At 53.8% G+C, this 26,382-nt stretch overlaps 11 protein-coding genes across 11 annotated transcripts; 6 read left to right on the forward strand and 5 right to left on the reverse strand.

The window, feature by feature from the left end:
- Positions 1 to 328: 328 nt before the first annotated feature.
- On the reverse strand, positions 329 to 634 carry LDX57_001298 (uncharacterized protein; the record flags this gene model as incomplete). Its single annotated transcript, XM_046082939.1, has 1 exon — positions 329 to 634. The coding sequence occupies one exon, from the start codon at positions 632 to 634 to the stop codon at positions 329 to 331; it is 306 nt and encodes a 101-aa protein (XP_045938896.1).
- Positions 635 to 645: 11 nt separating this feature from the next.
- On the forward strand, positions 646 to 2,016 carry TAL1 (sedoheptulose-7-phosphate:D-glyceraldehyde-3-phosphate transaldolase TAL1; the record flags this gene model as incomplete). Its single annotated transcript, XM_046082940.1, has 7 exons — positions 646 to 684; positions 751 to 769; positions 844 to 855; positions 920 to 1,038; positions 1,099 to 1,263; positions 1,326 to 1,709; positions 1,780 to 2,016. 7 exons carry the CDS (start codon positions 646 to 648, stop codon positions 2,014 to 2,016), a joined length of 975 nt encoding a protein of 324 aa, XP_045938897.1.
- Positions 2,017 to 2,757: 741 nt separating this feature from the next.
- sod1 (superoxide dismutase SOD1) lies at positions 2,758 to 3,811 on the forward strand (the record flags this gene model as incomplete). Its single annotated transcript, XM_046082941.1, has 5 exons — positions 2,758 to 2,770; positions 3,170 to 3,349; positions 3,415 to 3,566; positions 3,622 to 3,718; positions 3,789 to 3,811. 5 exons carry the CDS (start codon positions 2,758 to 2,760, stop codon positions 3,809 to 3,811), a joined length of 465 nt encoding a protein of 154 aa, XP_045938898.1.
- Positions 3,812 to 4,305: 494 nt separating this feature from the next.
- On the forward strand, positions 4,306 to 7,190 carry LDX57_001301 (putative transcription factor (Snd1/p100); the record flags this gene model as incomplete). Its single annotated transcript, XM_046082942.1, has 2 exons — positions 4,306 to 4,443; positions 4,674 to 7,190. The coding sequence occupies 2 exons, from the start codon at positions 4,306 to 4,308 to the stop codon at positions 7,188 to 7,190; spliced, it is 2,655 nt and encodes an 884-aa protein (XP_045938899.1).
- A 684-nt stretch (positions 7,191 to 7,874) lies between these two features.
- Positions 7,875 to 9,465, forward strand: LDX57_001302 (SEC14 family lipid-binding protein; the record flags this gene model as incomplete). Its single annotated transcript, XM_046082943.1, has 4 exons — positions 7,875 to 8,116; positions 8,244 to 8,385; positions 8,466 to 8,846; positions 8,908 to 9,465. 4 exons carry the CDS (start codon positions 7,875 to 7,877, stop codon positions 9,463 to 9,465), a joined length of 1,323 nt encoding a protein of 440 aa, XP_045938900.1.
- A 1,703-nt stretch (positions 9,466 to 11,168) lies between these two features.
- Positions 11,169 to 14,212, reverse strand: LDX57_001303 (uncharacterized protein; the record flags this gene model as incomplete). Its single annotated transcript, XM_046082944.1, has 3 exons — positions 11,169 to 11,210; positions 11,326 to 13,567; positions 13,659 to 14,212. 3 exons carry the CDS (start codon positions 14,210 to 14,212, stop codon positions 11,169 to 11,171), a joined length of 2,838 nt encoding a protein of 945 aa, XP_045938901.1.
- A 295-nt stretch (positions 14,213 to 14,507) lies between these two features.
- Positions 14,508 to 16,000, reverse strand: LDX57_001304 (DUF1479 domain-containing protein; the record flags this gene model as incomplete). Its single annotated transcript, XM_046082945.1, has 2 exons — positions 14,508 to 15,677; positions 15,734 to 16,000. The coding sequence occupies 2 exons, from the start codon at positions 15,998 to 16,000 to the stop codon at positions 14,508 to 14,510; spliced, it is 1,437 nt and encodes a 478-aa protein (XP_045938902.1).
- Positions 16,001 to 17,064: 1,064 nt separating this feature from the next.
- Positions 17,065 to 18,147, forward strand: LDX57_001305 (putative short chain dehydrogenase/reductase family oxidoreductase; the record flags this gene model as incomplete). The annotated part of the gene is made up of 3 exons (XM_046082946.1): positions 17,065 to 17,116; positions 17,182 to 17,423; positions 17,488 to 18,147. 3 exons carry the CDS (start codon positions 17,065 to 17,067, stop codon positions 18,145 to 18,147), a joined length of 954 nt encoding a protein of 317 aa, XP_045938903.1.
- Positions 18,148 to 18,699: 552 nt separating this feature from the next.
- On the forward strand, positions 18,700 to 20,502 carry LDX57_001306 (putative amino acid transporter; the record flags this gene model as incomplete). The annotated part of the gene is made up of 5 exons (XM_046082947.1): positions 18,700 to 18,764; positions 18,848 to 18,930; positions 18,996 to 19,350; positions 19,415 to 19,643; positions 19,711 to 20,502. 5 exons carry the CDS (start codon positions 18,700 to 18,702, stop codon positions 20,500 to 20,502), a joined length of 1,524 nt encoding a protein of 507 aa, XP_045938904.1.
- A 1,050-nt stretch (positions 20,503 to 21,552) lies between these two features.
- On the reverse strand, positions 21,553 to 22,543 carry LDX57_001307 (Bax inhibitor-1 family protein; the record flags this gene model as incomplete). Its single annotated transcript, XM_046082948.1, has 3 exons — positions 21,553 to 22,144; positions 22,242 to 22,312; positions 22,391 to 22,543. 3 exons carry the CDS (start codon positions 22,541 to 22,543, stop codon positions 21,553 to 21,555), a joined length of 816 nt encoding a protein of 271 aa, XP_045938905.1.
- A 403-nt stretch (positions 22,544 to 22,946) lies between these two features.
- On the reverse strand, positions 22,947 to 26,346 carry SYG1 (SPX and EXS domain-containing protein; the record flags this gene model as incomplete). The annotated part of the gene is made up of 7 exons (XM_046082949.1): positions 22,947 to 23,933; positions 23,983 to 24,072; positions 24,128 to 24,301; positions 24,356 to 24,499; positions 24,562 to 26,055; positions 26,207 to 26,261; positions 26,333 to 26,346. 7 exons carry the CDS (start codon positions 26,344 to 26,346, stop codon positions 22,947 to 22,949), a joined length of 2,958 nt encoding a protein of 985 aa, XP_045938906.1.
- Between the last annotated feature and the right edge of the window lie 36 nt (positions 26,347 to 26,382).

Consider the following 26,382-nt stretch of genomic DNA (forward strand, 5'->3'; position numbering starts at 1 on the left):
GCATTGATTTTGTATAGCCAGTTTAGATCTAGAGAGAGAGCTGGGGCGGTTAAAGTTACCCCAAACAGGAGGGTAAGCATGGGGGCTTGATTATTCATGATTATTGTTATGATTGTTATTATTATCATTATTGTTCCTCCCTAAATCCCAATACATAATAATAATAACCTAAGGAAGTACCGCAGCGCTCCGGTGAAAGAAAACAGGAACGTGATTAGCCGGCCAAGTGGACCGTTATCCATGCGGTTGCCGGAGCACACTGCACCGAAAGAACCTCGCTCTACCAGGGGCATCTGAGGGGAAGAGGGTGAAACAGAGGCAGAACGGGTTAACACCGATGGGTGGGAAGCAGCGGCAGGAGCAGAGAAGGCCGGTTTTGAGGCTTTTTGGTTCTTTGGGGGGAGACGAACAGAGGAGAATCGGATTCTGGCAGTCTGCAGGAGCCGGACAGCATATCGTCATACTTGCCCCACCATCCCACCTTCCCGGAGCCCCCTCTTCCACTCCTCTTCCACTTGCTTCCCTCATCGCCACGTCCCTCATCCTTATTTCTTTTCCCCCTCTCCGCATCCAATCTCCTTCTTCCTTCATCTCTCTCCATCAGTTCTTTCTCTTTTTGCTGTGATACCACCATCTGCTTTCACAATGTCTTCTTCTCTTGAACAGCTCAAGGCCGCTGGCACCGTAAGTCTCCCTCTTTCGATCTCTTCTTCTTGCTTGTGTTGTCATGTTTGCTGACCTCCGATCCAGGTCGTTGTTTGCGACTCTGGTAAGTCTAATTTTATCGCCACGCAGCCAATCTTCCCAAGGGGACAGCTAAATTGACCGTCAATCCTCCCATAGGTGACTTTGCCAGTATGTAACTCCTATGATATTCTCACACAATTCAAGAATGCCGGGATCTAATATTTTTGCACAGCCATTGGCAAGTACAAGCCCCAGGATGCCACCACCAACCCTTCCCTGATCCTCGCGGCTTCCAAGAAGCCCGAGTACGCCGCTCTCATCGACGAGGCCGTTGCCTACGGCAAGAAGCAGGTATGTTCATGTGCTTGAAAATCGTAACCTCCAGAGGCCGAGAGCTAACAACTACGACAGGGAGGCAACCTCGACGCCCAGGTCGACGCTACCCTTGACCGTCTCCTGGTTGAGTTCGGCAAGAAGATTCTTGAGATTGTCCCCGGAAAGGTCTCGACCGAGGTCGATGCCCGCTTCTCCTTCGACACCCAGGCCTCGATTGACAAGGCCCTCCGCATCATCCAGGTATGGAATTCAACGGGAAACCGAAGTTGTAGAACACGCCGCTAACTCTGGTTTTCCCGCAGCTTTACAAGGAGATCGGTATCCCCAAGGAGCGCATCCTGATCAAGATTGCCTCCACCTGGGAGGGTATCAAGGCCGCCGAGGTCCTCCAGAGAGACCACGGAATCAACTGCAACCTGACCCTCATGTTCTCCAGCGTCCAGGCCATCGCCGCCGCCGAGGCCGGTGCTTTCCTCATCTCCCCCTTCGTTGGTCGTATCCTTGACTGGTACAAGGCCGCCCACAAGCGCGACTACACCGCCCAGGAGGACCCCGGTGTCAAGTCCGTTCAGGGCATCTTCAACTACTACAAGAAGCACGGCTACAAGACCATCGTCATGGGTGCTTCCTTCCGTAACGTCGGCGAGATCACCGAGCTGGCTGGCTGCGACTACCTGACCATCTCGGTATGTTTTGGCTTTTAATGTTGGTGCTTGATGTGCCAGATTCTAACGCTAACCCTTTTTGTCCTTTTAGCCCAACCTCCTTGAGGACCTCCACAACTCCACCGAGGCTGTCCCCAAGAAGCTGGACGCCGCCAGCGCCGCCAGCCTGGACCTCCCCAAGCGCAGCTACATCAACGACGAGGCTCTGTTCCGTTTCGAGTTCAACGAGGAGGCCATGGGCACGGAGAAGCTCCGGGAGGGTATCTCCAAGTTCGCGGCCGACGCCGTCACTCTCAAGGACATCCTCAAGTCGAAGATCCAGGCTTAAATTGGATATACTGACATGTTTTCATGAATAGTGTGTGTGTGTGTTATGTCTAATCATGCTCACGTGTAAAAATTGGCAACGTGAAACATAAAATTTTAGCTTAGTAGATACGAATGACGAATTCATTATGATCGTTCCATCTTTATCTTTTTATATCATCTACAATTGATTAAATCGTAGGACCAGAGGACAGGATATCAGGGTGGAGGCAGGTGTGAAGGACGGAGACAACGGAGTTAAGGCCAACCTGGTCCGGGATCGGGGGATTGAGATACAGCATGTATTATGCTTGTTTCCATGCAGAGGTGGAGTTGGACGGTCCTCCGTACACCATGCAGCATGGCGTGCTCGACGGAATAACCGAGGAGGGTCACGAACTCGGGCTTGATTGTAAGGGTCTTTCCAGATGACGGAAGATCTGGACTCGACATGCTTAGGAATCGCCGGAAGAAGCCAAACTACACAAACCGAACGTCATCCCGAGACAACCCCGCCAAGTGGGGATCTTCGTACGGTCAGTACCGGTCATTTCTCTCGATTTCCTTCCAATTTGTCCCTCAAAGTCGGGTATGGGTAATACCGCACCGGGCAGAGTTACCCCTCGTTGCTCCCCAACTACTTCTTGCTGCTCCTCTTTCCCTCTCGCTCTTCTCTTCCCTCTTCTCTTCCCCTCTCCACTCGATTCAATCGTCTCTTTTTCTATCCCCCAGAAATCATATCTCTCCCCATATAACCCTCAAAATGGTCAAGGCTGGTACGTATCCGTTGCTTTCGATTATCTGATTGTATCCCCCTCGGTTATTGGTGCTTTGCTCGAGGGATCCACGATCGACCGGTGGCTAGAGGACCTTGAGTGAGCAGATTTGAGCACCTTGTGAACGAACCCCCCTCCTCTCAGGAGCCTTCTCAGCCTATCACGGGAGCCTACCCCGGACTGCTGCTTGATATAGCAGAGCCAGAAAAGAGGGGAACCTTCTGTTCAGCGGCTCTGGCTGGCTTCTGGCTATTGTGGTTTTGCCTGTTTGAGCTTGGTGGCTTCGTTCCTGGTCGTGATCAAGCTTTCCTACCGTTCCAGATCATGTTTTCCTTTCATTTTTGCAAGCTTGGGCGAATGAGTGGCCACCACGGCAAGCTAACGGGAATCGCTGATTAGTTGCTGTCCTCCGTGGTGACTCCAAGGTCTCCGGCACCGTCACCTTCGAGCAGGCCGATGCTAACGTCCCCACCACCATCTCGTGGAACATCACTGGCAACGACGCCAACGCCGAGCGTGCCTTCCACGTTCACCAGTTCGGTGACAACACCAACGGCTGCACCTCCGCCGGCCCTCACTGTACGTGCCAAAAGCCCCGTCGAGTCCGCTAGCAAGCAGGCGGAAATGCTAACCTTCCACGTTAGTCAACCCCTTCGGCAAGCCCCACGGTGCCCCCGATGACTCCGACCGTCACGTCGGTGACCTTGGTAACTTCAAGACCGACGCTGAGGGTAACGCCGTCGGCTCCAAGCAGGACAAGCTTGTTAAGCTGATTGGCTCCGAGAGCGTTCTTGGCGTAAGTTTCTCTTTCTGGTCGTCGGATGGTGCATGTAGAAGCTAACGTGGAGTAGCGCACCCTGGTCGTCCACTCCGGTACTGATGACCTTGGCCGTGGTGGCAACGAGGAGTCCAAGAAGACTGGTAACGCTGGTACCCGCCCTGCTTGCGGTAAGTGTGATCCTTGAAGAGAAGAGCGAACGCAATCAGACGACAGGGATACTGACTTTCTCCCTTTTAGGTGTCATCGGCATTGCTGCGTAAATTAATATCACGTAATGTTGCAATCTAGGATGTGAAAGTACTAGGACAAGATTGGAAGCGTCTGAAGCGACCAGATTGATTCTTTGATTGATATGGATATTTATGTTGTCGTTCCCAGTGGACCAACAAGATGCATAATGATTTGACCCTGGGAAAAGCAGAGCTAGAGAATGTATAGGATTGACGAATTCAACGGACGTTGTAATGCATGAATAACTGTTTGTCTAGAAAGTTGAAACGTAGATAATGCGATGTTTAATGGTGCCTCCCCCACAAACCGGCGCAAGTCAGGTGTGCGGCTAGGCCCAAGCTTCCCCTTTCCTTCCAACCACGTTGCTTCTGGCATACTCGGTCAACTTCCTTCTTCCCCATTCCCCCGTCTTTCTTTTTTCTGCCGTTGAGTTGAGTTCATCTCGTGTTCTTTCATCTTTCCTCCTGGTTCTCCCAGGTTTGCCAATCCTTTCTTATCGCTGTGATTCCCACCGCTTTCCAGCATGGTTTTGGAAGCTCGCGTGAAATCTGTCCTGTCAGGCGACACCGTCGTCCTGTCGCATATCACCAACCCCGGACAGGAACGCACCCTCAGTTTGGCATATGTTTCAGCGCCGAGACTGCGCCGAGAAGGCGATGAAGTAAGTTCACTGTGGTTATTGTGTTTTACCTCCCCGTTTACTCTTCACAATTCTTTCAGTGACTCGCCGTTGTGTTTGTCGAGGATCTCAATGCTTATGACCACCCTCTGCCTGCTCTACGTTCATTCCCACCTCACATCGAACATGTTTCTTTTCACCTCCGTTGTCGCTTTCCATCCAATTGAAACGATGCAAGACCTAGTTGGGCTAACCCTTCTGATTTCCTGCAGCCGTACGGTTTCCAATCCCGTGAATTCCTGCGAGAGCTCCTGGTCGGAAAAGTGATTCAATTCCAAGTCCTTTACACCATCCCCACCGGCGCCAAACGTGATTACGGCACGATTAAGCTCCCGAGCTTCGAAGTCTCCCTGCCCGACATTTGCGTCCAAGAAGGATGGGTGCGCGTTCGTGAAGAGGCTGGCAAGCGGGCCGACGAATCCGAAGAAACTGCCACCTTGCTGGAACGTCTCCGCGCACTAGAGGACCACGCCAAGTCCGAGGACAAGGGTGTCTGGGCCGGTGCCGGAAATGGTGTCATTGAGACGAGCTACGAGTTGCCGGACGGCAAGTCCTTGGTCGAAGAATGGAAAGACAAGCACCTCGAGGCCATTGTGGAGCGAGTACTGAACGGTGACCGGTTGGTTCTCCGTCTGCTGCTCTCTCCGGAAGAACATCTGCAGGTCGTGGTTGCGGTCGCCGGTGTCCGGGCCCCGGCTGCTAAGCGGGTGACTGCCGACGGCAAGGAGCAGCCTGCCGAGCCGTTTGGTGACGAGGCCCACCAGTTCGTCGAGTCGAGAGTGCTGCAGCGCAAGGTTCAGGTCTCTCTGTTGGGCGTTACACCCCAGGGTCAGCTGATTGCAACTGTCCTGCACCCGAATGGTAACATCGCCAAGTTCCTTTTGGAGGCCGGTCTGGCCCGTTGCCACGACCTTCACACTCCTCTCCTCGGAGCCAACATGGCCCTCTTCCGCCGCGCGGAGAAGGCTGCTAAGGATGCCCGGAAGGGTCTGTTCACCGGTCTGGTCGCCTCCCAGGGTCCTGCGGGCGGGGCCGAACAGGACTACATCGTGAGCCGCGTGCTGAACGCCGATACCCTTTTCATCCGCAACAAGGCCGGCCAGGAGAAAAAGATCAGTCTCAGCAGCACCCGCCAGCCCAAGCCGTCCGACCCCAAGCAGGCCCCATTTGCCGCCGACGCGAAGGAGTTCTTGCGTAAGAAGGTCATCGGCAAGCACGTCAAGGTCACCATCAACGGAAAGAAGCCTGCTAACGAGGGATACGAGGAGCGAGAGGTTGCCACGGTCATCCACGGTAACACTAACGTTTCGCTCGCGCTCGTCGAAGCCGGCTATGCCTCTGTGATCCGCCACCGCCAGGATGACCAGGACCGCTCTCCCGACTATGACGACCTGCTTATCGCCGAGGCCGAGGCCCAGAAGGAGGCCAAGGGAATGTGGTCCCCCAAGGCCCCTAAGACGAAGCAGTACCAGGACTACTCGGAAAGCGTGCAAAAGGCCAAGATGGAGGTTTCTATCCTTCAGCGTCAGAAGCGTGTTCCTGCCATCGTGGATTTCGTTAAGTCGGGATCGCGTTTCACGGTTCTCGTGCCCCGCGAGAACGCCAAACTCACTCTGGTCTTGTCGGGCATTCGTGCTCCCCGGTCTGCTCGCAACCCCGGCGAGGCGTCCGAGCCGTTTGGCAACGAGGCTCACGAGCTGGCCAACAAACGCTGCATGCAGCGTGATGCCGAAATTGACGTTGAGACCATCGACAAGGTCGGTGGCTTCATTGGTACCCTGTACATCAACAAGGAGAACTTCACCAAGGTTCTTCTAGAGGAGGGTCTGGCCACCGTCCATGCATACTCTGCAGAACAATCTGGCCATGCCGCCGAGTACTTTGCTGCGGAACAGAAGGCCAAGGAGGCCCGCAAGGGACTCTGGCACGACTGGGACCCTAGCAAGGATGTGGAGGAGGCCGAGGAAGAGCCTGTTGACGGTAACAGCGGGACTGAGACCGAGGCTGCCTCCCGCCGCAAGGACTACCGTGACGTGGTGGTCACCTACGTTGATCCCACCAACGCTCGCGTCAAGCTTCAGCAGATCGGCACCGGCACCTCTGCCCTGACGGAATTGATGAGCGCCTTCCGCTCCTTCCACCTGAACAAGGCCAACGAGACTCCTCTGCCCGGCCCCCCTAAGGCTGGCGAGTTCGTGGCCGCCAAGTTCACCGAGGACAACGAGTGGTACCGGGCCAAGGTGCGTCGCAACGACCGCGACAACAAGCAGGCTGAGGTTGTCTACATCGACTTTGGTAACTCCGAGGTGGTGCCTTGGTCCCGCCTGCGACCCTTGTCGCAGCCCCAGTTCTCCGTCCAGAAGCTCCGTGCGCAAGCCGTGGATGCCGTGCTTTCTCTCGTACAGTTCCCCGTGTCGGCCGACTACCTTGCGGACGCCGTTGGCTTCCTCGAGGAGCAGACCGCCAACCGTGAGTTGGTGGCTAACGTCGACTACGTTACGCCCGAGGGAACCCTGCACGTCACTCTGTTGGACCCGGCCGAGTCCAAGAACCTGGATCACAGCATCAACGCCGACGTCGTCCGAGAGGGATATGCCATGGTGCCTAAGAAGCTGAAGGCCTGGGAACGCGCTGCGTCGGACACGATCTCGCACCTGCGCACCCTCGAGAATGAGGCGAAGGATGAGCGACGAGGCATGTGGGAGTATGGTGACCTGACGGAAGACTAAACGACTGGTCATCGGGATATGTGAGCTTGACGGAACTTGTCTGTACAGATACTCTTTTCTCCCATGTGTTGTATCTTGGACATTCTTGGTTTGGCGATTTATGATGGGATCTTTGATTTACCATTTTCTATTTTTCACCATAATAGTTTGTTTTCTTTTGATTGAAGCAGGAATACCAAAAAGCCGTTTGATCTTGCTTTGTTTTATTTATTTTTTTTCGTTTTCGTAGTTGAGGCATCTCGCGTTGAGCACAAAATGAGGGTTCATGTTATGCATGCTGACATCAGCAGTTTATGCACGTGGTCTCGCGGAGGTTGATCGATCGATGGATTTCCCCAACATTTCATCTTCATTGCTTTCCATTCCATTCCCACTTGACTGTCTCACTTCCGGGCTGCTGCTTTGTCGCGCCGTCCTCCTCGTCCATCTACGTAGCTTGGGTACTTAATTCCATCTTTCCCTCTCTCGTGTTTCTCCCCGCCACCCAATTTCCCTCGGAACGATCTGATCTCGCAAACCAACTCCGCAACGACGTAAGAAGAATCCGCCTTTGCAATAGCAAACAGTTCTTCCGTTCCCTCTTCCCTTTCGGAAATTATTGTTTTATTGTTTCCCTAACCCTGGGACCCCTTACTGTTCGAGACCAATCCATCTCTCCTCGAGAATCTCATATATCAGCCGAAAATGCCTCTGTGGCGGACGAAATCCAACCATAGCCAGACCGCCAGCGAGTCCGACCCCAAGAACGACCCGGTCGCTTCGGCTTCCCAGGCCGCAGGGACAGCATGGCTGGCCGGTCACCCCAACCATCTGACCGAGCAGCAAGAGACGAGCCTACAGGAGTTCAAGAAACGCTGCGAGGAGACCGGATACTACAAGGCCGACGCGGGGGAGGGAAAACCTAGCCACGAGGATGCGACGCTGCTGTAGGTGTCCCCGATCCCCTTGTTATCTGTTTTGGAGCTGTGTTGGACGCTTCCGCGGAATGCCGGTGTTATACCTGGAGGGGTTGGTTTATTTACTTGGGCTAATGCGACGGCGCACGGACATTAGGCGGTTCCTCCGCGCGCGCAAGTTCGATCTAGATGGCGCTTGGAACCAATTCAAGGATACCGAGGACTGGCGCAAGGAGAATGCGATCGAATCGCTGTATGAGAATATCGATGTCGACTCGTATGAGGCGGCGAGGCGGATGGTGAGTTTGTTTTGCTTCTTGCAGGTTGCGAAACTGCGTTCTCTCTACGATTGATGGCTGACGGTGTTTCGGTCTGCTAGTATCCCCAATGGACGGGTCGTCGCGACAAGCGTGGAATCCCCATCTATGTGTTCGAGATTCGCCACTTGGATAACAAGAACATGGCCGAGTACATGTCCACTATGAACTCCGCCACTGCGACGGCGGAAACCCACTCATCCTCCAAGGTGCCCCAGCGCCTGTTGCGGTTGTTCGCTCTCTACGAGAATCTGCTTCGTTTCGTCATGCCTTTGTGTACGCGGTTGTCGCGACCGAACCCTGAGGCTCCCATCGTGACTTCGACCAACATCGTTGACGTGAGCGGCGTTGGTTTGAAGCAGTTCTGGAACCTGAAGTCACACATGCAGGATGCCAGTGTTCTTGCGACAGCGCATTACCCCGAGACTTTGGATCGAATCTTTGTATGTTACCCGATCACTATTGGCCTCCAAATGATTCACTCTCTAACTGAACTTGTGTTAGATCATCGGCGCACCGGCATTCTTCCCTACCGTCTGGGGCTGGATCAAGCGCTGGTTCGACCCCGGCACCACCTCTAAGATCTTCATCCTCTCCGCCGCCGAGGTCAAGCCCACCCTCACCTCATTCATGGACCCGTCCAGCATCCCCAAGCAATACGGCGGCGACCTCGACTGGAAGTGGAACGACATGCCCAACCTGGACGAGCCCGCCCGCGAGGTCCTCAGCCCCCTGGAAACGCCCCCAGCCGAGGGAGAAACCAAGCCCTCGCTCCTGAAAGGACCGGTTCTCTTCAAGGGTGACCACATCGAGGTCCTGGGCAAGGCCAACGGAGAAAGCCGCAAGTCGAATATTCCCGTGCCCGCGTCCGCGCCCGCCCCGGCTCAGGCTGAAAAGTCCGACTCGGAGAAGCCTCAGTCGAATGATACCCCGGCGGAGAAGGCCGCAGAGACCACGGACGACAGCACGACCGAGAACGAAAAAGTGAGTGCGGACGACGTCGCTGCGGAAAAGCAAGCTAATGGGGGTGTCGAGGCGCCGACGCAGACCGTTTCTGCCTAGGGTGCCCTTCTTTCATCTTGATATCTGATCTCCTCTCCCCCTTTTCCCTACCTTTTCTTGCAAGAGTGGTATCGTTCTTATCTTGACATTGGTCTTCTAAGCAAAGACTATCCCTTCCATTCCATTCCATTCATCGTGATCACATCCCCTATTTACTTACCCCTTATATATTTGGTTTGCTTGCATACTTGGCATTTGGCAGAAGAACCAGGGAAAAGAACAGTCACATCATGTTCATCTGTCGTTTTTGTTGATCCCATTCCCATACATTCCCCCTTCCCCCCATATATTTCGGCTTTTATATAATTCTGTGTTCTTCTCAAACATCTAGAACCTTTATTTCGCGGGTCTGCTTTCTATCTTTCTATTTCTGGTTTTATTCTTGCTATCCACACACACACACACACACACATCTCCCCCTATATACAGCAGACAAATTCTGCAACCTTTCGGGAAAAGACGATTGATTTATTGATATACACGACATGCCTCTTAGACCAAGATATTATAATTCATTAGAATCGGCATCGTCTCTTTCGGGTTTTCGTTTTTTTTTTCTTTTCTCGAATGGCTCGTTTCATTGCCTGGAAAAAAGTTACAGTGGATGGATCTCGATAATTTTAGATGATAGAACTTTACAACATTCAACAGAACTTACCCGGGCCAGCATTGGAAATTCTCCGTCGCCTTCATCGGGTCCCGTTAGAGTACCGTGATATCCCTGTTGATATAAAATCCAGGCAGCTTGATTCTGCGTATTTCTTACCAGAGAAGAGCCAAGCGTGGGGGAATTTACAGGCCGCCGTCTTTGTGAGCACCAATTTGATTTCGGGTGGCTTTGTTAATGGAGCTTGGGAAAGTGTATGAGGAATACCATGGCGAATTTGTCCTAAAACTTGCTGGTACCACGGTCTTGCTCCTGGATCAAATGACTATGTTCACAAGGAAAGGCTACTCGCGGGAAATTTGCTTCATCACTGGTGCGTTTCTATGGGCATCATGGAGGCGACTCATTGCCCTTGAGTACCACTACAGGCTAGGCCAGACGTTGGAATATGGCTGGAGCCAACAACAGGAGCCTGCCGTCTTGAGAAACTCCTATAGCCATTTTCATTTCGTCGAAGTCCAATACCCCCGCTCGTACTTTGGCCATCTTCGTCCAGAATACATGTGCTCCTGGGTTTGGAACCTGCTCAAGCGGGATAAATCTTTCATTGGGCAGGATTACCGATTGTGTCTCCATCGTTTCCGGACTATGTTTGCTGATTCCGTGCCGCGCTGCAGGTACGTTGAGCCCAGCAGATGGTCCAGCTGTGACGCCAAATACCCGGAGCACTGCAGAAGATTGCAGGGCACGGAGATACAAAATCAATCTGTCCATTCCGGAGACTGTCGTGGCTCCTGCACTCGGCTGTACTGGGATGAAGCGTCTTGGAGACTGGCCGAAGGCGCCGCCGCAGTCCGGGTTGATGCTAACGCTGATGTGAACGGGGATTTGCAATATTGTGTAGCTTCGGAGCACACGATGGCCATCTCACACGTCTGGAGCCATGAAAGTCTTGTTGATTTATTTATCTATCCTACATGTTTCGTTCGCATTGACAAAGAAAAGTATCCCAACCTTAGACTATCTTAAGGAAAAGGATTATGAGATGGCTAGAGAGAAGGGAACAGAAAAAGCTAAAGGTAGATGAGACGATACTTTAACCGGCCTTCCAGAGCTGGTTGATTTGTTTTGATCGGACCTATTGATTGGAGGTTGGCCGTTAGTGAAATTCAGAGAAGATGCACGTAGGCGTATCCATATATGTGAACGGAATTGAGGAGAAAAGGGGAAGGAGGGAAGGAAAAGGAACGTACCATCGGCGACAGGATAACCACTCCTATACTCAACGCCACAATAGTCAAGAGGAGCTGCGCCTTGGAGAAGCTCTTCCCGAGCACGTCGAAGGCCTGGCTAGGCGTGGCGCGCGTGCCGTAGATGTCGCCGCCAAACGCGAAGATCAGGCTCGTACTTTCAAGCAGGGTGGGTTTGGACAGCACGGTCGTGAGACCGGCCACGTCGCGCGAGTGCGACAGGTACCATTTGCCGTCGAACTCGAGGAAGGGGTTGTATTTGAAGAGGCCTTCTTCGGCTTCGACGGCGGTCGGGTCGCGGCCTACGGGGCGGCGGGGGTCTAGGACCGGACGGGGGATGCCGATGAGGGAGTTGGTGGCGGGGAGGGTGCAGAGGAGCTGCCGGGTGGTGATGCCCTGGCGGGTTTGGGTGACGGCCATGTGGGAAATAGGTTCTGGGATGACGAAGGCTTGCGAGATGACGTGGGGAAGGGGGAGGGCGGTGCTGGTGTAGTTGGATGCGGAGCCGAGATCACCACGGTCGTTGGGGATGGGTGACTCGTAGAGTTCCGACACGACGAGCTGGTAGCCCTTGGCGTCGGAGGCGTCGGAGACGTCGCCCCAGAAGGAGTAGGCGAACCAGTTCTCGGAGATGGCCGAGGCGATGGGCTGAGTAGTGTCGACAGCGTCTTGGGTGGTGGTGTACAGAATCCTGCCGGTGATGGCTTCCAGCAGGTAGAAGCTGGCGGAGCTCTTGCCCACGGCCGTGATGAGGGCCAGATTGGGGTTCAGGTACTTGTAGAGAACTGATCGGTTACCCAGGACCTTGCCAATCGAGGCGACGGGGTCATGAGCAGGCCGGGCGGTTGCGTGGACAATCTTTTGGCCGGCGGCAGGCAAGAATTCCCAGATGGGGTTCTTGTTATCCTTGGTGCTCCATCCAAGAACTCGATCGTCATCGCTCAGGGTCACGAAGAAGCCAGGGCGGTCCACCGATCTAACAGGTGCGCCGTTCTCCTGGATACCAATGGTGAGCGGAGCCACCTCGTCACTGACGATAGCAATGGAGCGAATCTTGGTGCTAGCGGGTGAGCGGTCGATGATGCCGCCGGAGGTAACATTCAGCTTGACTGAGCTACCGTCGTCGGCGTACACGGTAGCATAGCCGGGCTGGGTGACGATTGCCTTGACGTTCCACGAATCCGCATCGGTAGCCTTCACGCTCCAAGAAACAGAGCCGTGCTTGCCGGTGTCGAGGGCATAGACTCGTCCATTCTCAGTAGCAACAATGACGGGCTTCGAGAGTCCGAATCCATCGAGATTCGAAACCTCGTCAGTCAAGAAACTGGTGAGAACGCGCTTAGGCAACTCCCTCAGCCAGTCGGGGAGATGCTGAAGGTCCTTCGCGTGGCGCTTGACCCGATGCACGTATGCTCCGTAGAGGCTCTCGTGGCCCTCGACTTCGAGCTGATGGGCCAGATCCTCCTGTTCGTCCGTTTCAGCCCACTGGGCAGCCAAGGCACCGAACAAAGCTTCGTATCTGGTCCACTCGGTCTGGCCATTGCGGATCAGCTCCCAATCGCCCGACGCCAAAACGGCCGCCGACCGGACAGCCACGGAGTCACCTTTGGCAACCACCTCGGAAGCGGCGTAAACAGCTCGTTCGGTGGGCCGCGACTGCAAGGGCCATCTCCCCAGGATACCATGGGAAGCCGACGAAACAACGGAAGCCTCGGTGGGCGTGATGCGGGTGAAATAAACATTCGCATCCTTGTTGCTGGTCGCGAAAACAGACCATCCAGGCAGACGAGGGAGATTGTACGCTTTGGAAACGGCGCCCGATTTCAGGTCCACGTGGTAAACCTCAGCCCAGGAGCTAGAGTCCGTCTGGTAGTGCACCAGGAAATGCGGGAGCGAGTTGAGTTTATTGGGAGCATGGACGGTAGCCGACCGGATTTCCTCGCCGCTGGTGTTATCGATGTTCAGCGAGCTGACCGACTTGGATCCAATCACGTTGACCTTCAACACCTTGCTTGCCTTATCAGTCCAGACAATCAACGGAGCGGCGGTGTTAGCGCCCACGAAGAGGACAGCTTCCGGCCCGGTCACATCGCCCTCCGAGTTCAGCGTCACCTGGTGCTTCTGGCGACCGGACAATGGGTCCAGCGAAGTGATCTTGATCTTGGAACCCTTCAGCAGGGCCGATTGCAACGAAATGTAGAAGATCTCGGTAGCGGAGGAAGAGACTTGGAAGGGAAGGTCACCACTAGATTCAATCCAAAACTGTCAGCAACGAGCGTAAAAAAGAGTCAAGACCAAAGCGTCTCCATCCACACGGGAAACCATCGAAGCCGAACCTTTCATCCTTGTACTCCCACTTCACTTCTCCAGAGTCTCCATCCAGTCTCCTAACCACTCCAGACTTTCCGGCAAACAGCGCAATCGTGTCTTTGGCGGCGGACTCCGCGGCACTGGCATCCTGCAGCTCCAACAGCTCCAGATCGGCCAGGGGTTCATGGTCAAACGAGTTCTCCCAGATCAGTTTTCCATCCAGCGCACTCCACGACGAAAGGTAGTCACCCACGGCGCTGACCAAGGCGTTGGAACCGTCAGACGCACGTAGGATCGGGGCAGCGCCGTGGTCGGCCGGTCCCGAGGCTCGCGAGACATTCTGTCGCCAGACCACGGAGCCATCGCGGGGGTTTACAGCACCGAGGAGCGACTTTTCCGACAGGGTATAGAGAAGCGAAGCATTGGAGGAGGTAGAGGGTTTGAGGAAGAAGGTCGATTGGGACGAGGGGGCGCCGAGTAAAGCATGGTGGAAATCGATATGGTTGACCTCGTCGGGGTAGATGGCCCACGTCGAGGGCACGCACGAGGCGAGCAGAAGAAGCGCCGCCTGTAGCCGCATGATTAGGACCTCGAATCGAAATTGATCATGGAGGCGTGGGTTGGTTGGGAGGTGTCGAGGGCGTGGAAATGGCGAAATGGTGATGTACCGGTTGGTTTAGTATGCCTTAGGCCGGCTTGGGGTGGTAGACCGCCTACGCCCGATGTCCACTCACGATGCATTGATCCATTGTCAATGATCTAGTTCAAGGTTCAACAGTACACAGTCTATTGATTTTGATTTTGGCTAAAGTGCATCACGACGCAGAGATAATATACAATTTTACAAGAACATTCCAAAAGTAACCCCAATTGCCTCAAGCCTGGCCGAAACAGGCCTTGTTGGCAGCCTCCACAACTCGCTTTTCACCCTCACTCATGTCCGGGGTGATCTCCCAAGGTTTGCTGCCTAAGCCCATGGCGCGCAGACCCTCGGGGTTCACAGAGTTCCAATCCAAAGCGCCCTTGAACCCGCTCTCTCCGGGTCCACCGGCACCAGGGAAATCCCAGGGAGGAGAGTAGCTCTGAGCCGCGCTGCGCTGCTTCTGCAAGTACTCGACATTCATATCACACATGGGGGTGGCCGGAATGTAGAGCACGCTGGAGTCGCCCGTGCCGCGATGCTCCTTGTCCACCGAGTGCAGCGAGTCGCAGTGCCAGGCAACGTAATCACCGGGTTCCACCTCGGGGACAGACACCATCGTCGTCTCCAGTTCCAGATGGGGATGCGTCACGGGGTTGTACTCCTGGCAAGCACCAGGAACTGATCCCGGGAATGTGGCATCCATCACAGCTTCCGAAGTCTGGGGATCAAAGAAAGGACGGAGGATGGTGTATGCAGTGCTGTGGACCAGCATGGGGCAGACATGCAGGGAACCTTCGCCAGGCGCGGTGTGGGACATGGAGAGCCAGCCCTGGAAGAATCTCAGCATGGAGCATGCTCCGGCACCGTTATACATGTCCATTTGAGCCGTGACGCGGTGCTTGGCATCCCACGGATCGTATTCCTCCCACTTGCCCTCGAGGATCTTGGTATACACTCGAGCGTACTCCGGATCTTCCCATCGCTCCAGCGAGCCGCCGTCGACGTGGGGCCCCAAAGTAAACTTGGAATCACCAGGCTCTCTGATACGGAGTCGATCCGCATAAGTCAGAGGGTTCCTGGTAGAAATGGGCGTGCGCGGATCCGAGGAATGCCAAAGACGCTGCAGGAAAGTCTGGGTACCGAGCATGTTGGCATGGGCTCGCGCTTCCGCCTGCGGACGAGTCCAGTACAACTCATACACTGCCGGCGAGTCTGGAGGAAAGGCTTTCACGCGCTCCTTGTTTGCAGCCACGTAGTCCTGGATGCGGTCCTTATAGTCTCGAGCTTCCTTCCGAGGCAAGACATTTCGGATGACCACGGTGCCACGGTGACGGATCTCAGCAAGGATCTCATCGGGCACCGTTCCTGATACAACGTCTGCGTAGTTCACAGATGGAATTATCTGTACGGAAATTAGCGTCACAACCCATCATAGATGCTAGTGATTTGCCTGCTTACATCGCTCCCTTTCGACTTAATCTTACCGACTTCCTCCTCCAGGCTCGGAAGCAGTCTCTTCCAGCTGCTTCTCAAGGCCTCTTCATTCTTGTGGAAGTATTCGGACTTCAAGTCCTTGAAACGAGGAGGCAATGGCTCCGGCTTGTAGTCGGGCCTTAAACTGGGGAAGACACTGGAGATATCGCCCGCGGCCTTGGTCATGGGCGACGAAGCCGAGGTGGAAGCGGCCCGGATGGCCGATTTCGAGAGAAAGTTTGACATTGACATGATGAGATAGTCTTAGTAATTCTTGGAGGGTTACTTCATTCTATCCTAAGCCCCTTGTAGGGCATTGGGCCTTTATATGCGTGGGGATCTCCCCCAAAGGGCGCTGAATCTATGCGGAGACTGTCGGGAACCCCAATGCGGAAATCGGAACGATTTCCCAAAGAAGCAGTCTACCCGACTTGGGGAGAGTTGGGGATATGACGCCAGTGACGCTGTCGGCAGTATCCTCCGTATTGCTCTTGTTCGTTCCCCTTTCTCCGTAGATGCACATGGTTCATGGTTCTTTTGGTAGCGACAATCCCGAACCCATGTTTCCAGGATCGTATACTATGAGCAGCCAATCGTTTTTCTCCATCCAGTGAGGCACGGCGAGGAAGATAAGAGGTCTAGATGAATCCACCGTCGGCCTGCAGGGTGACAGAGCTGCACTTGTCAATGGGCGACAGCATCTAGCCAAGGCTGACGCTGGTCACAAGGTCGGGCAGATCATAGGGACGGCTCATGGCGATATACCCAGTATACACCGTGCTCCGTACCTCGTAGACTCACGTACACGGACCCAGTAAAACGGACCCCAGGACGTCGGGATTTTACTCTGTTCGTCCTGCGCCAAGCATCGTCGGCTAAGATCCAGAAAAGCATCGTATCGTTGCTCACTCACTGGGGGTCTATCCTGCGGCAAGAAGAGCTGAGCAGAGAGCCAACCGGTCAAGGGATTCTCCTCAGCTTTATGTTTTCGGCAAAAAGACCTCCTTTCAGCTCTGAACTATTCATATCCGCACTTCGAACGAGACCGGAGACTGCAAAGTCGGTCTTTTGTCCGGGACGGCCCACTTGCTAAGCTCATCCTCGGGTCAATGCAGCCCCGCGAATCCCCTCAATGCTTGCCCGTTCGGGTTATTGGAGCCACGGCCTGCGTAACCCGCAGTCTCCCCGCGACGCTCTGGTCACAGCCTCGGGGCGTACACGAGTATGGACCCGGGGTATAAAGTAGCCAACGGGACCCAGTCCAGTCCACCAGAGGCGTGGCTATCTCCAACTCATACCATTTCCCTTGCACCACCATGTCATTCTCCGTCAATGGAAGATCTGCAATCGTGACCGGCGCTGGATCAGGTGTGTGGACGATGACTGAAGCTCTACGGGATGTATACGTCGCCAAGCTAACTGAAACAAAACAGGAATCAACCTGTCCTTTGCCAGATTGCTGCTCGAGAATGGATGCAATGTTCTCATCGCCGACCTAGCTCTGCGCCCCGAAGCAAAGGTGGTAGTCGACCGCTACTCGACCTCGACCCCTCGAGCCGTCTTCCAGAAGACCGACGTGACCAGTTGGGCGCAATTGGAGAAGATGTTTGAGGTGGCCGAGAAGGAATTCGGAGAGATCGATGTCGTGTGCCCAGGAGCTGGAATCTACGAGCCGGTAGGGCTGCTCCAATGTTGAGGACCTTTGAGTCTTAGCATAGTTGATCGCTGACCTCCTTCAGCACTGGACAAATTTCTGGCGCCCGCCCGGAACGCCCGAAAGTCGGGATGCGCAGCACGGGGACCGATATGCCTTGTTGGATATCAACCTGACCCATCCGATCCGTACAACTCAATTAGCAATTTCCCATTTTCTGCGTCACCGAACCAACGGAAGACGCAAGCATATCGTGCACATTTCGAGCATCGCTGCGCAGAATCCCGCGTTGGCAGCCCCGATCTACGTGGCCACCAAGCACGGTATCAATGGCCTTGTACGGTCCATGGCTAAGCTCGACCGGAAATTTGGGATTCGTGTCACAGCCGTAGCGCCAGGGGTAATCAAAACTCCCTTGTGGACGGATCACCCGGAGAAATTAAAGATCGTGGATGATAAGGCAGATGAATGGGTGACTCCCGACGAGGTCGGTCAAGTCATGCTGGCTCTCATCCAACAAGACCGCGTTAGTGAAATCATTGGCGACCAATCGGGCCAAGGACCCCAGTTCCTGGTCGAGGGAGGAACGGTGCTGGAAGTGTCGAAAACCGTGCGGTCGGTCAGTCCGTTCAACGATCCGGGACCCGCAGATAGGGCTGGCAACACCGTCTCGGACATGAACGTGCTCGAAGACGAAGTATACGGATTGTTGTCGCAAAAGGGATGGGGAGCATCCAAGCTGTGAGAGAGAAAGAAATGGTGTAGAAGTGGATAATGAATGGTTACTATTAGATAATGGGAAACATTGCGACGTCTTGGCTTCCTTTTGCGAATTAGAAACTAATGCCTGGGGAGAATTAGATAATTGATTGATTGCAGGGAGAGGAAAAGGCAGGGGAAAGGGACAAGAAAAGAAGACAAGAAGGGAAAAAGGAACCAGGCGGAGTCAGCAGGCATTAAAAGCCCCGTTAAGCCCCCCGAAGGCCGCCACTCCGATCTGTCCTTCTCTCTTTCTCGTATCGCCCGCCGATTCCAGGGTCTTATCTCTACCCTCCTGCTGCCTCCTACTTAGACAATCCAACCCGTCTCTCCGTCTTTCCTTTGGCTTTCTTTCCCATTTCCCTTCCTTTATTTGACTTGTTCTCCTCTTCTCTCTTTCTCCATCTCTCTGCTCTTCTCCTTCGCTGCTTCGCTGGTCCGAGGCTATTATGTTAATCGCCGCTGTCGCAACTGGGCTCGGCTGATAACACTTTTTTTGTCTCGTTCGTGACGTCGTGTGCTTTGACGACTCCCCACAATGCTAGATGACGAAGCGACCGTCGGGATTGGTCCCGCAGATGGAGTTCGCAATGCAGCTCGAAGGTATGTTTTCTATCTTCTCTTCTGGTCGATCTGTTCGCTTTCTCCGGCTGGTCTTGTGACTAACAGGGGGGGCCATTTCACAGGCGTGCAATCAGAGGGAAACGCGATTCTGGACATGAAGGTCAGGCCAGTTGGATCAGTTGTGTGATCAATCTGGTCAATACGAGTGAGTCGCCATATTCTCTTGTCCTCGTCCGCCGGACTCTCGCTGATCCGATCGTAATGTGTTAGTTATCGGAGCCGGTGTCCTTGCTATGCCGCTGGCTGTCTCGCACATGGGAATAGTCCTTGGAGTTTGCGTGGTTTTATGGTCGGGCGTGACGGCTGGGTTTGGTCTATACCTTCAGTCACGCTGTGCGCAATACTTGGATCGAGGACAGGCGTCCTTCTTCGCTCTGTCCCAGATCACATACCCCAATGCGGCCGTCGTGTTCGACGCGGCAATCGCGATCAAATGTTTTGGCGTGGGAGTCAGCTATCTTATCATCATTGGCGATCTGATGCCGGGAGTTGTTCAGGGCTTTGTTGGTGATTCCCCGGACTATGACTTTTTGGTCGATCGGCATTTTTGGGTTACGGCTTTTATGTACGCTGGCTCGACCCCTTCCCCCCCAGTGATGAGCGATCGAAATATGCTAATGTCTTTTCAGGCTGGTCGTCATCCCTCTTTCCTACCTCCGACGTCTAGATTCCCTCAAATATACGAGTGTCGCTGCTTTGGTTTCCATGTCCTATCTGGTGGTATTGGTTGTTTACCATTTCGTGGTGGGAGACACGGTGGCCGAGAAAGGTCCTGTCCGGGTGGTTCACTGGGCAGGTTTGGTTCCAACCCTCAGCAGTCTCCCTGTGATCGTTTTCGCATTTACATGCCATCAGAACGTAAGAACCCGACCTTTATATGATATGATCGCTCAGGGAGGATAGGCTGGCTAATGCAAGATAACAGATGTTCTCGATATTGAACGAAATGGCCAATGCCAGTCACTTCAGGACGACCTCGGTTGTTTTTGCGAGCATTGGAAGCTCTGCTGCAACCTACATTCTTGTTGCAATCACTGGTTATCTCTCTTTTGGAGACAACATTGGCGGAAACATAGTGAGCATGTACCCTCCCGGACTTTGGGCCACGATCGGACGTGCAGCCATCGTCATGTTGGTCATGTTTTCGTACCCGTTACAATGCCACCCATGTCGCGCCTCCGTGGACGCAGTGCTGCGTTGGAGGCCCCAGCCATCGTCGAATAGCAACGACGGCTCTCCCCATCGACACCCTCTGCTAGGCCCGCGGGGCAACCGACAGCCGGAGCCCATGAGCGATCTTCGTTTCTCCGTTATCACCACGACGATTCTCGTCTTGAGTTACGTTGTCGCTATGACCGTGTCCTCCCTACAGGCGGTACTGGCTTACGTTGGTAGCACGGGAAGTACCAGCATTAGTTTCATTCTTCCGGGGTTGTTCTACTACAAAATCTCCGCTCCCGACTCACCCACCCACCAACGTCTAATGAAGGAAGATGACGAGGCCGCAGAAGGCATTTTCTCCGACGACGGCGATAGCGACAATGACGACACCGGCGCTCATAGTCATCCACTCTCCGACAGCGGTATCCTCCGACTTGGCATTCGCCACTGGCGCCGGTCCTTGCTGCGGAAACTCAGTCTTGCCCTCGCCCTCTATGGCTTTGTCGTCATGATTGTGTGCTTGATCACCAATTCCCTCTTCATCGCTTCGCATTAAATCGCCTCGGAATCTAAACTTTATATATCGGACATAGACTCCCAGAGATTTCCCTTATCTCACCCACCTTAACTAATCCGGTAGACACCCACTGTCTACACTTCCTTTCCTATTTATCATCAACTTATCATTTCCCATACAACTCACTTTTTTAGACGGAAGACACTTCTATTGTTACGATCAGAGCATTTGAGATTTTTGAAATACCTCTATACCATTGTACTGGCGTTGGGGGAACTCTTATCTGATTATTTGCTATCTTTCCACTTTACCCCCATTCCTTATTCATTTCCTTTCATCTTTGCACTACCACTTTGGCATAAACCATTCTCTTTTCTAGTCTTTCTTGGTCTACTTCAGCTTTATGATATCGGTTATCTCGATCATGTTGGTTTCCCGCCCCCCCCCCTTTTTTTTTTATTTCTTTTTGTTCTCATGTTTAGTTTAGGTGTTGGAGCCTTCTATATTATAATGCGCTGTTTATTGAATAGATACTTTTCGTTCGATTTCTTTCTTTGGATTGAATCTCTTAACAGGAATGTCCGGGAGTTTAACGATTTGGATTAATTAGAATTAAGTTCACGAATTCCACGCGTGACATGAGGTCAAAGTTAAATGATAGCCACGATCGTAATTTAAACTCCAGGAAACAGAGGAACACGACGATGAAAGATGGAAAAGACCACGAAAGAGAATAAAACAGCCAACTCAGGAAAGAGTGATAGTAAGAGAGGGAAATGATAAGGAAAATTGATGATAATAAGATCAACATAAAAGCAAGGTTGGTTATCAGAACACCTCCGGTGTGTAGAATATCAATCGATCAGGGTTTCTTGGGGAGTCTCGTATGTCGAGTGGAGTACCATACCGACGAGTCCCCTGCCTACCCTGCTTTCCGGGTTGATGAGGGCCGATGTTCTTGTCTTGATATAGTTGGTTCCTTTCACGATAAGATAGGACATCGAAAATGATTCCACCCAAGCACACAATTTCCATCCCATCTTCCCTGTCATCAGCAATCAGCAATCAGCAACCATCCATCCCATAAATCTAGTTATTCTGCTGATTATTCAAGATCCGCAGGATAGCCAGAAACAAGTTCAAGATATCCAGATACAAGGAGATCGAAGCCGCAATCTCCTCCTCGACATGATAATGGCGCATCACCATCTGCGTATCGACGAGGATATACGCCGAGAACAGCAACGCCGCCAACCCACTATAGATGAGCTCGCTGGTCTTGCTGGGCATCAGCATCGCGACGAGGCCGAACATGAACAGGAACAGCAGGCCGCCGAACAGATAGGGGATCCAGCTCGTGAAGTCGTATTTAGTCTGGCATGCGAAGAGCGTCAGGGCGACGAAGATGCCGAGCGTGAGGATGAGCGCTTGTACGACGATCCGGGCGTCGTAGAACGAGGTCACCACGCTGACGGAGTAGGCTTCGAATACCGTGAAGCCCGTCAGGAAGAGAAGGTTCGCGGGGTAGCTTTTGCGCTTCCAGAAGGTGACCAGCATGAAGCCGATGGCGCCGAAGACGGAGAGGAACATTAGCCAGCTGTGGGATTGGATCCAGGTGCGGTAGCTGTCGCTGAAGAAGGAGATCGAGCTCATGATTGTCGTCAGGAGGAGTTGGGCGGTTCTGGATTCAAGGCATCCGCGTTAGTTATCTGATATAGGATATAGTGGCTAGGACCACCGGGGTGAGTGTGTGTGAAGCTGGGAAGCAATGCACTTACAGAATCGCATAAACCTTCCGAATAAACTGCATCCGGATGGGCAAGGTACCCTCCGCCACCATCCCTCCGAACTATACATCCAAGTCAGCACATCTCATCCATAACCGAGCAGGCCATCCCCAGAGCCATGAACAGAAGAATCCACCCACCTTGAAATCATCGGGAACATTATCATCCTCGCTACGAGGTTGCGGTTGCGAATAGTCGTCGGTTGCCTGATAAGAAGGCGGGGGCTGAGAGTATGCCCGCTCCTCAAAGGAGTCCCGCTGAGGAGCTTGCTCGTATCTAGTATTCGCAGCCATTCTGCTGGGTGTACACTGCGCGTTTTGTGAACGCGGATGTAGAATTTGAGTCTGCGTCGAGTCACTCACGGGTTTGGGCGATGAGAGGAAGATAAATCGGTCAGGGGATGGAGAAGGCGTGATGCGAGGCGCTTCTAGAAACGTGACGTCGGGTGAGATCACATGATGGTCATTACGTTTGTGGGGGCCTAGTATTTCAGGCATCCGCGTCGTATTCAATAGGTTGTTCTTACTTGGTAGGGAAGGAGAACAGCAGCTGTAGATTCAATGTTTGTCTAGGTTCTAGCTCAATTATAGTATTTATTCTAAGCCCCCAAAATATGTACTCGCAAGTAAGTTATCCAAATGTATGCTCATGTCCCGAAATCTCTCCCTCCCAATAGATCAACCAAAAATATCAAATCTAACCTCTCTCTGAAGATGTTCTGGGGGACCCGCGCGACGGCCCCTCCTCATCTATCACATCATTCGCGTGTGTATAAGGCCTCGAGTCCGCAGGATAGTCATCGTCGTCACTAGAGTCATCTCCGATCTCCCCGGCCCCGCGCGGCACGCTCGCAACAGCCAACTGATCTGGACGCTTTCTGCGCTCGAAGTCCTGGGCGTGCGCCGACGCCAGGATGGTTCCGACGCGCGAAATGCCACGCGCGCGCATCGAGGCCCCGGGCGTCGATGGAGTGCCGTGCTCGACATCCGCGGGGGCAGACTGGGCCGTGGAGGTGTCCGTTTCATGCAGTGGCATATCCGCGGTTTGGTCGGCTTCGGCCTGCGGAGAGGCTAGCTCGTAGGGCAGGGGCACGTCCCTCGAGGCTCGGAAGAGCAGAACGTTGGTGCAATGTTCGTTCTCCACACGGAAAATGGTCCAGACACCTCGTCGGCAGATTTCGGAGAAGGAAACGGCGAAGCTCAGGACCGCCGAGTGCTGTATGTCCCCGGCGAAGATAGCGTAGAAGATCCAATTGAACCGCACAATCACATCGATCGCCATGGCGGCGTAGTACACCCACGCTTTCCGGAACGCCAGAGCGTCGCGGAGAAGTGGGTGCTTGGCGTACGGGTTGCCCAGACTCCAGTCCATGGCGAGATCCCACACGGAGGTGTACACCGCGTTCAACAGGGCGAATGTGATGAATGGAGCCTCAAACCGAGTGATTTTGTCAATGCGGTACATGCTCAGAGTAGCGTAGTAGAGCACGCCGAACATGTATTTGCCGAAATTCAGCAGGTGCGGGAAGACGTTTTTCGTATCCGCATAACGACGGATGCATTGCAGAGCTCGCAATATGGATGGAATGGTGGTGAAGAACCCTAATAGTCTAGAATGGGAAGAATTGCACTGCGAGGCATTCGTCCAATGTTTGGCGTATAGACAGAAAAAGAGCGAAATGTTCTAGGATGTGTGAGCCAATGATCCTCAAACTTATAGTTGATCAACTTACGCCCATGGCATATGTTTGAGAGCAGTACATGTCTCCGAGGAAGAAGTCTCGGAACTCGACAGGATAGAACCCCGCGAGGGCGAGACGCCACTGATTTCATTAGCCGCACTCTCTCACCAGGCAGGGTGGAAGGGCCATGACGAACATTAGAATATGCCCACCACTTTCGACTTCGATGATACAATACGCGGGCGGGCAGAAAAAGCACGATCACCGTCACAGCTACCAGCACGACGGGCCAGTACACATACATGGCGTTGACCGACAGAAAGTTTAACCACATAAACAATCCCAGTATAAACATGAAAAAGCAAGGTAACTGAAGCAGAGTTAGACGCGATCGAGACACCAAAGAGAAACGGTACGGCCATACCTCCGATAATTGACGCCAATCCAAGGCGTGTCTAGTGTCATATTCAAAAACGAAAACATAATTGATCTTGGTCTTTGTCCAGACGAAGCAATCTACACAAAAGAGTAAAAAGTGGAAAACGACCAGGAAATAGCCGCCATATATCTGTCGAATCGATTAGCCAAGGGACGGTAGGAGAATTTCCTGCAGGAGCAAATGCAACTCACCTGCATCAGATAGCTAGTATGCACCTGCACGTCAGGGTCGGAATGATGGAGATGCTGAGCAGCATACACCAAGGACTGAATGGCGAACAGAATGCCCGCCATCAGCAAAATGCCGGAGCAGAAGGTATTCGGCGAATAGTCCCCGGATTTCGAGACCGTATGACGAAGCTTTGACGCGGCCAGCTTACGGTTGCCGCGTTCAAAGTACCGCGCATATAAATCTTCGGTTGCTGACATCAGATTCTCAATCACCTCGCTCTGCACAAACCACGCCTTGTTGACCTTCTCCGACATATACCGCATCGTCGGACGGGCGTGGGCAACCTTGTCGTACTTCTTGTTGATCTTGCGGAAAGCGGTTCTATTCAGGTAGGCATATGCCTTCAGCAGCTCGATGCCGCGGTAAAATTCCTGCAGCGCATACTTCAACTTCCTCTTCGCAACGCGATACGGAACCTCCAGGTTCGACTGGTCATCTGGCCGGCGACTGAAGTCCCTGCGGCCTTGGGCGACGTTTTGATCTTGCGCTTGCAGCCCGGGGGTCGCCATCTCCGCCAACGCCTTGGAGTTCTTCCCGATCCGACGCCCGGTGAACGCGTCCTTTAATCGAGAGCCGTTAAGGCCAGCGAATCCGTTGGACGGACCCGTGTCGCCGTCCGGTGCCCGGGATGACTTCGTGCCCAGGACCTCCTGGATGCGCTGGTCCCGCATGACATGGAGCTGCTCGCGGAGGACGTGCAGCCGCTGGGTGGCCTCCTTCTCTTTCATCTGATAGAAAGACTCGATCTTGTCGAACTCATCGTCCAGAAAGGCAAAGAATTCGTCCTGTCGGCGTTCAATCTCCGACTGCTGCTGGGTTTCCTGGGCCCGCTTCTCCGGCGAGTCCGCATCGGGTTGCGAGAAGACACGCTTGAGCAGCTGGGATGTCCTCTTGGCCGACGGACTCGATACCGTGTTTCTCCTGCGGCCCTTTCCGGCGGTGGACTGCCTCGCCAAGGGGCTGGCGTTGGAGGCTTCCGTGGGCACCGTCCGCGTGCTGGCATGCCGGGACATAACGGGGGACGGCGACCGGAGGGCGTGCAGGTGGCGGTCCTCACCCTCGGACATGAACTCGTGTTCTTTGGGGTCGAGCGCCGGGTCCGGCAGCTCGAGAGACGCCACATCGGACGAGCCAGGGTGGTGTGGTGGCGTCGCAATTATACTTCCATAGCTTCCCACGGCCGCAGAGAAGCGGGAGCCCGGGTTTCGCAGCGGTTGGCGCTCGTTTCGAGGACGGGGGGTAGGGAGCGCGCCACTTCGGGCTGGAGTCGAAGGGTTATGGATCGAGTCGGTGGCATCGGTTCTTCGATCGGAGGCAGCGCGATCGGGGCCGGAGGGTGAAGCGAACGACGGATCATCGTGACCGATGGTGGCACGGCGAAGGGACGGATAGCTCGGATTTCGATTGGATTTCTGGATGGCCCGCGTGATGGCCTTGAGTTTCTTTTTCCCTGCCTGTGATCACGGGAAGTAATGGGATTCGAGGGTTAGCCAACGTGGAAGGGATAACAGGACTCCTCCAGCAACCGGACGGAGTATATAGAGAGACGAGACGATACGAGACGAGACGAGGGTGAGTGAGTGCAGTGAACGCAGACAGACTGACCTTATAATCCAGGTACTTGGCACGCCATTCTGGAACTAGCTCCTGTTCCAATTCTCTGTAGAATTTCCAAAAATTAGCCCTCATGCACACGGTGAAACCTGGCGGCGACAATTGGGCGTGACTGACTTGGCGAATTTCATCCTGCGCAGGGAATGTGAGCGGGCATGATAGTAAGG

Source organism: Aspergillus melleus (genome assembly GCF_016097325.1).
Source record: "Aspergillus melleus strain CBS 546.65 chromosome Unknown contig1, whole genome shotgun sequence".
Lineage (NCBI taxonomy): Eukaryota > Fungi > Ascomycota > Eurotiomycetes > Eurotiales > Aspergillaceae > Aspergillus > Aspergillus melleus.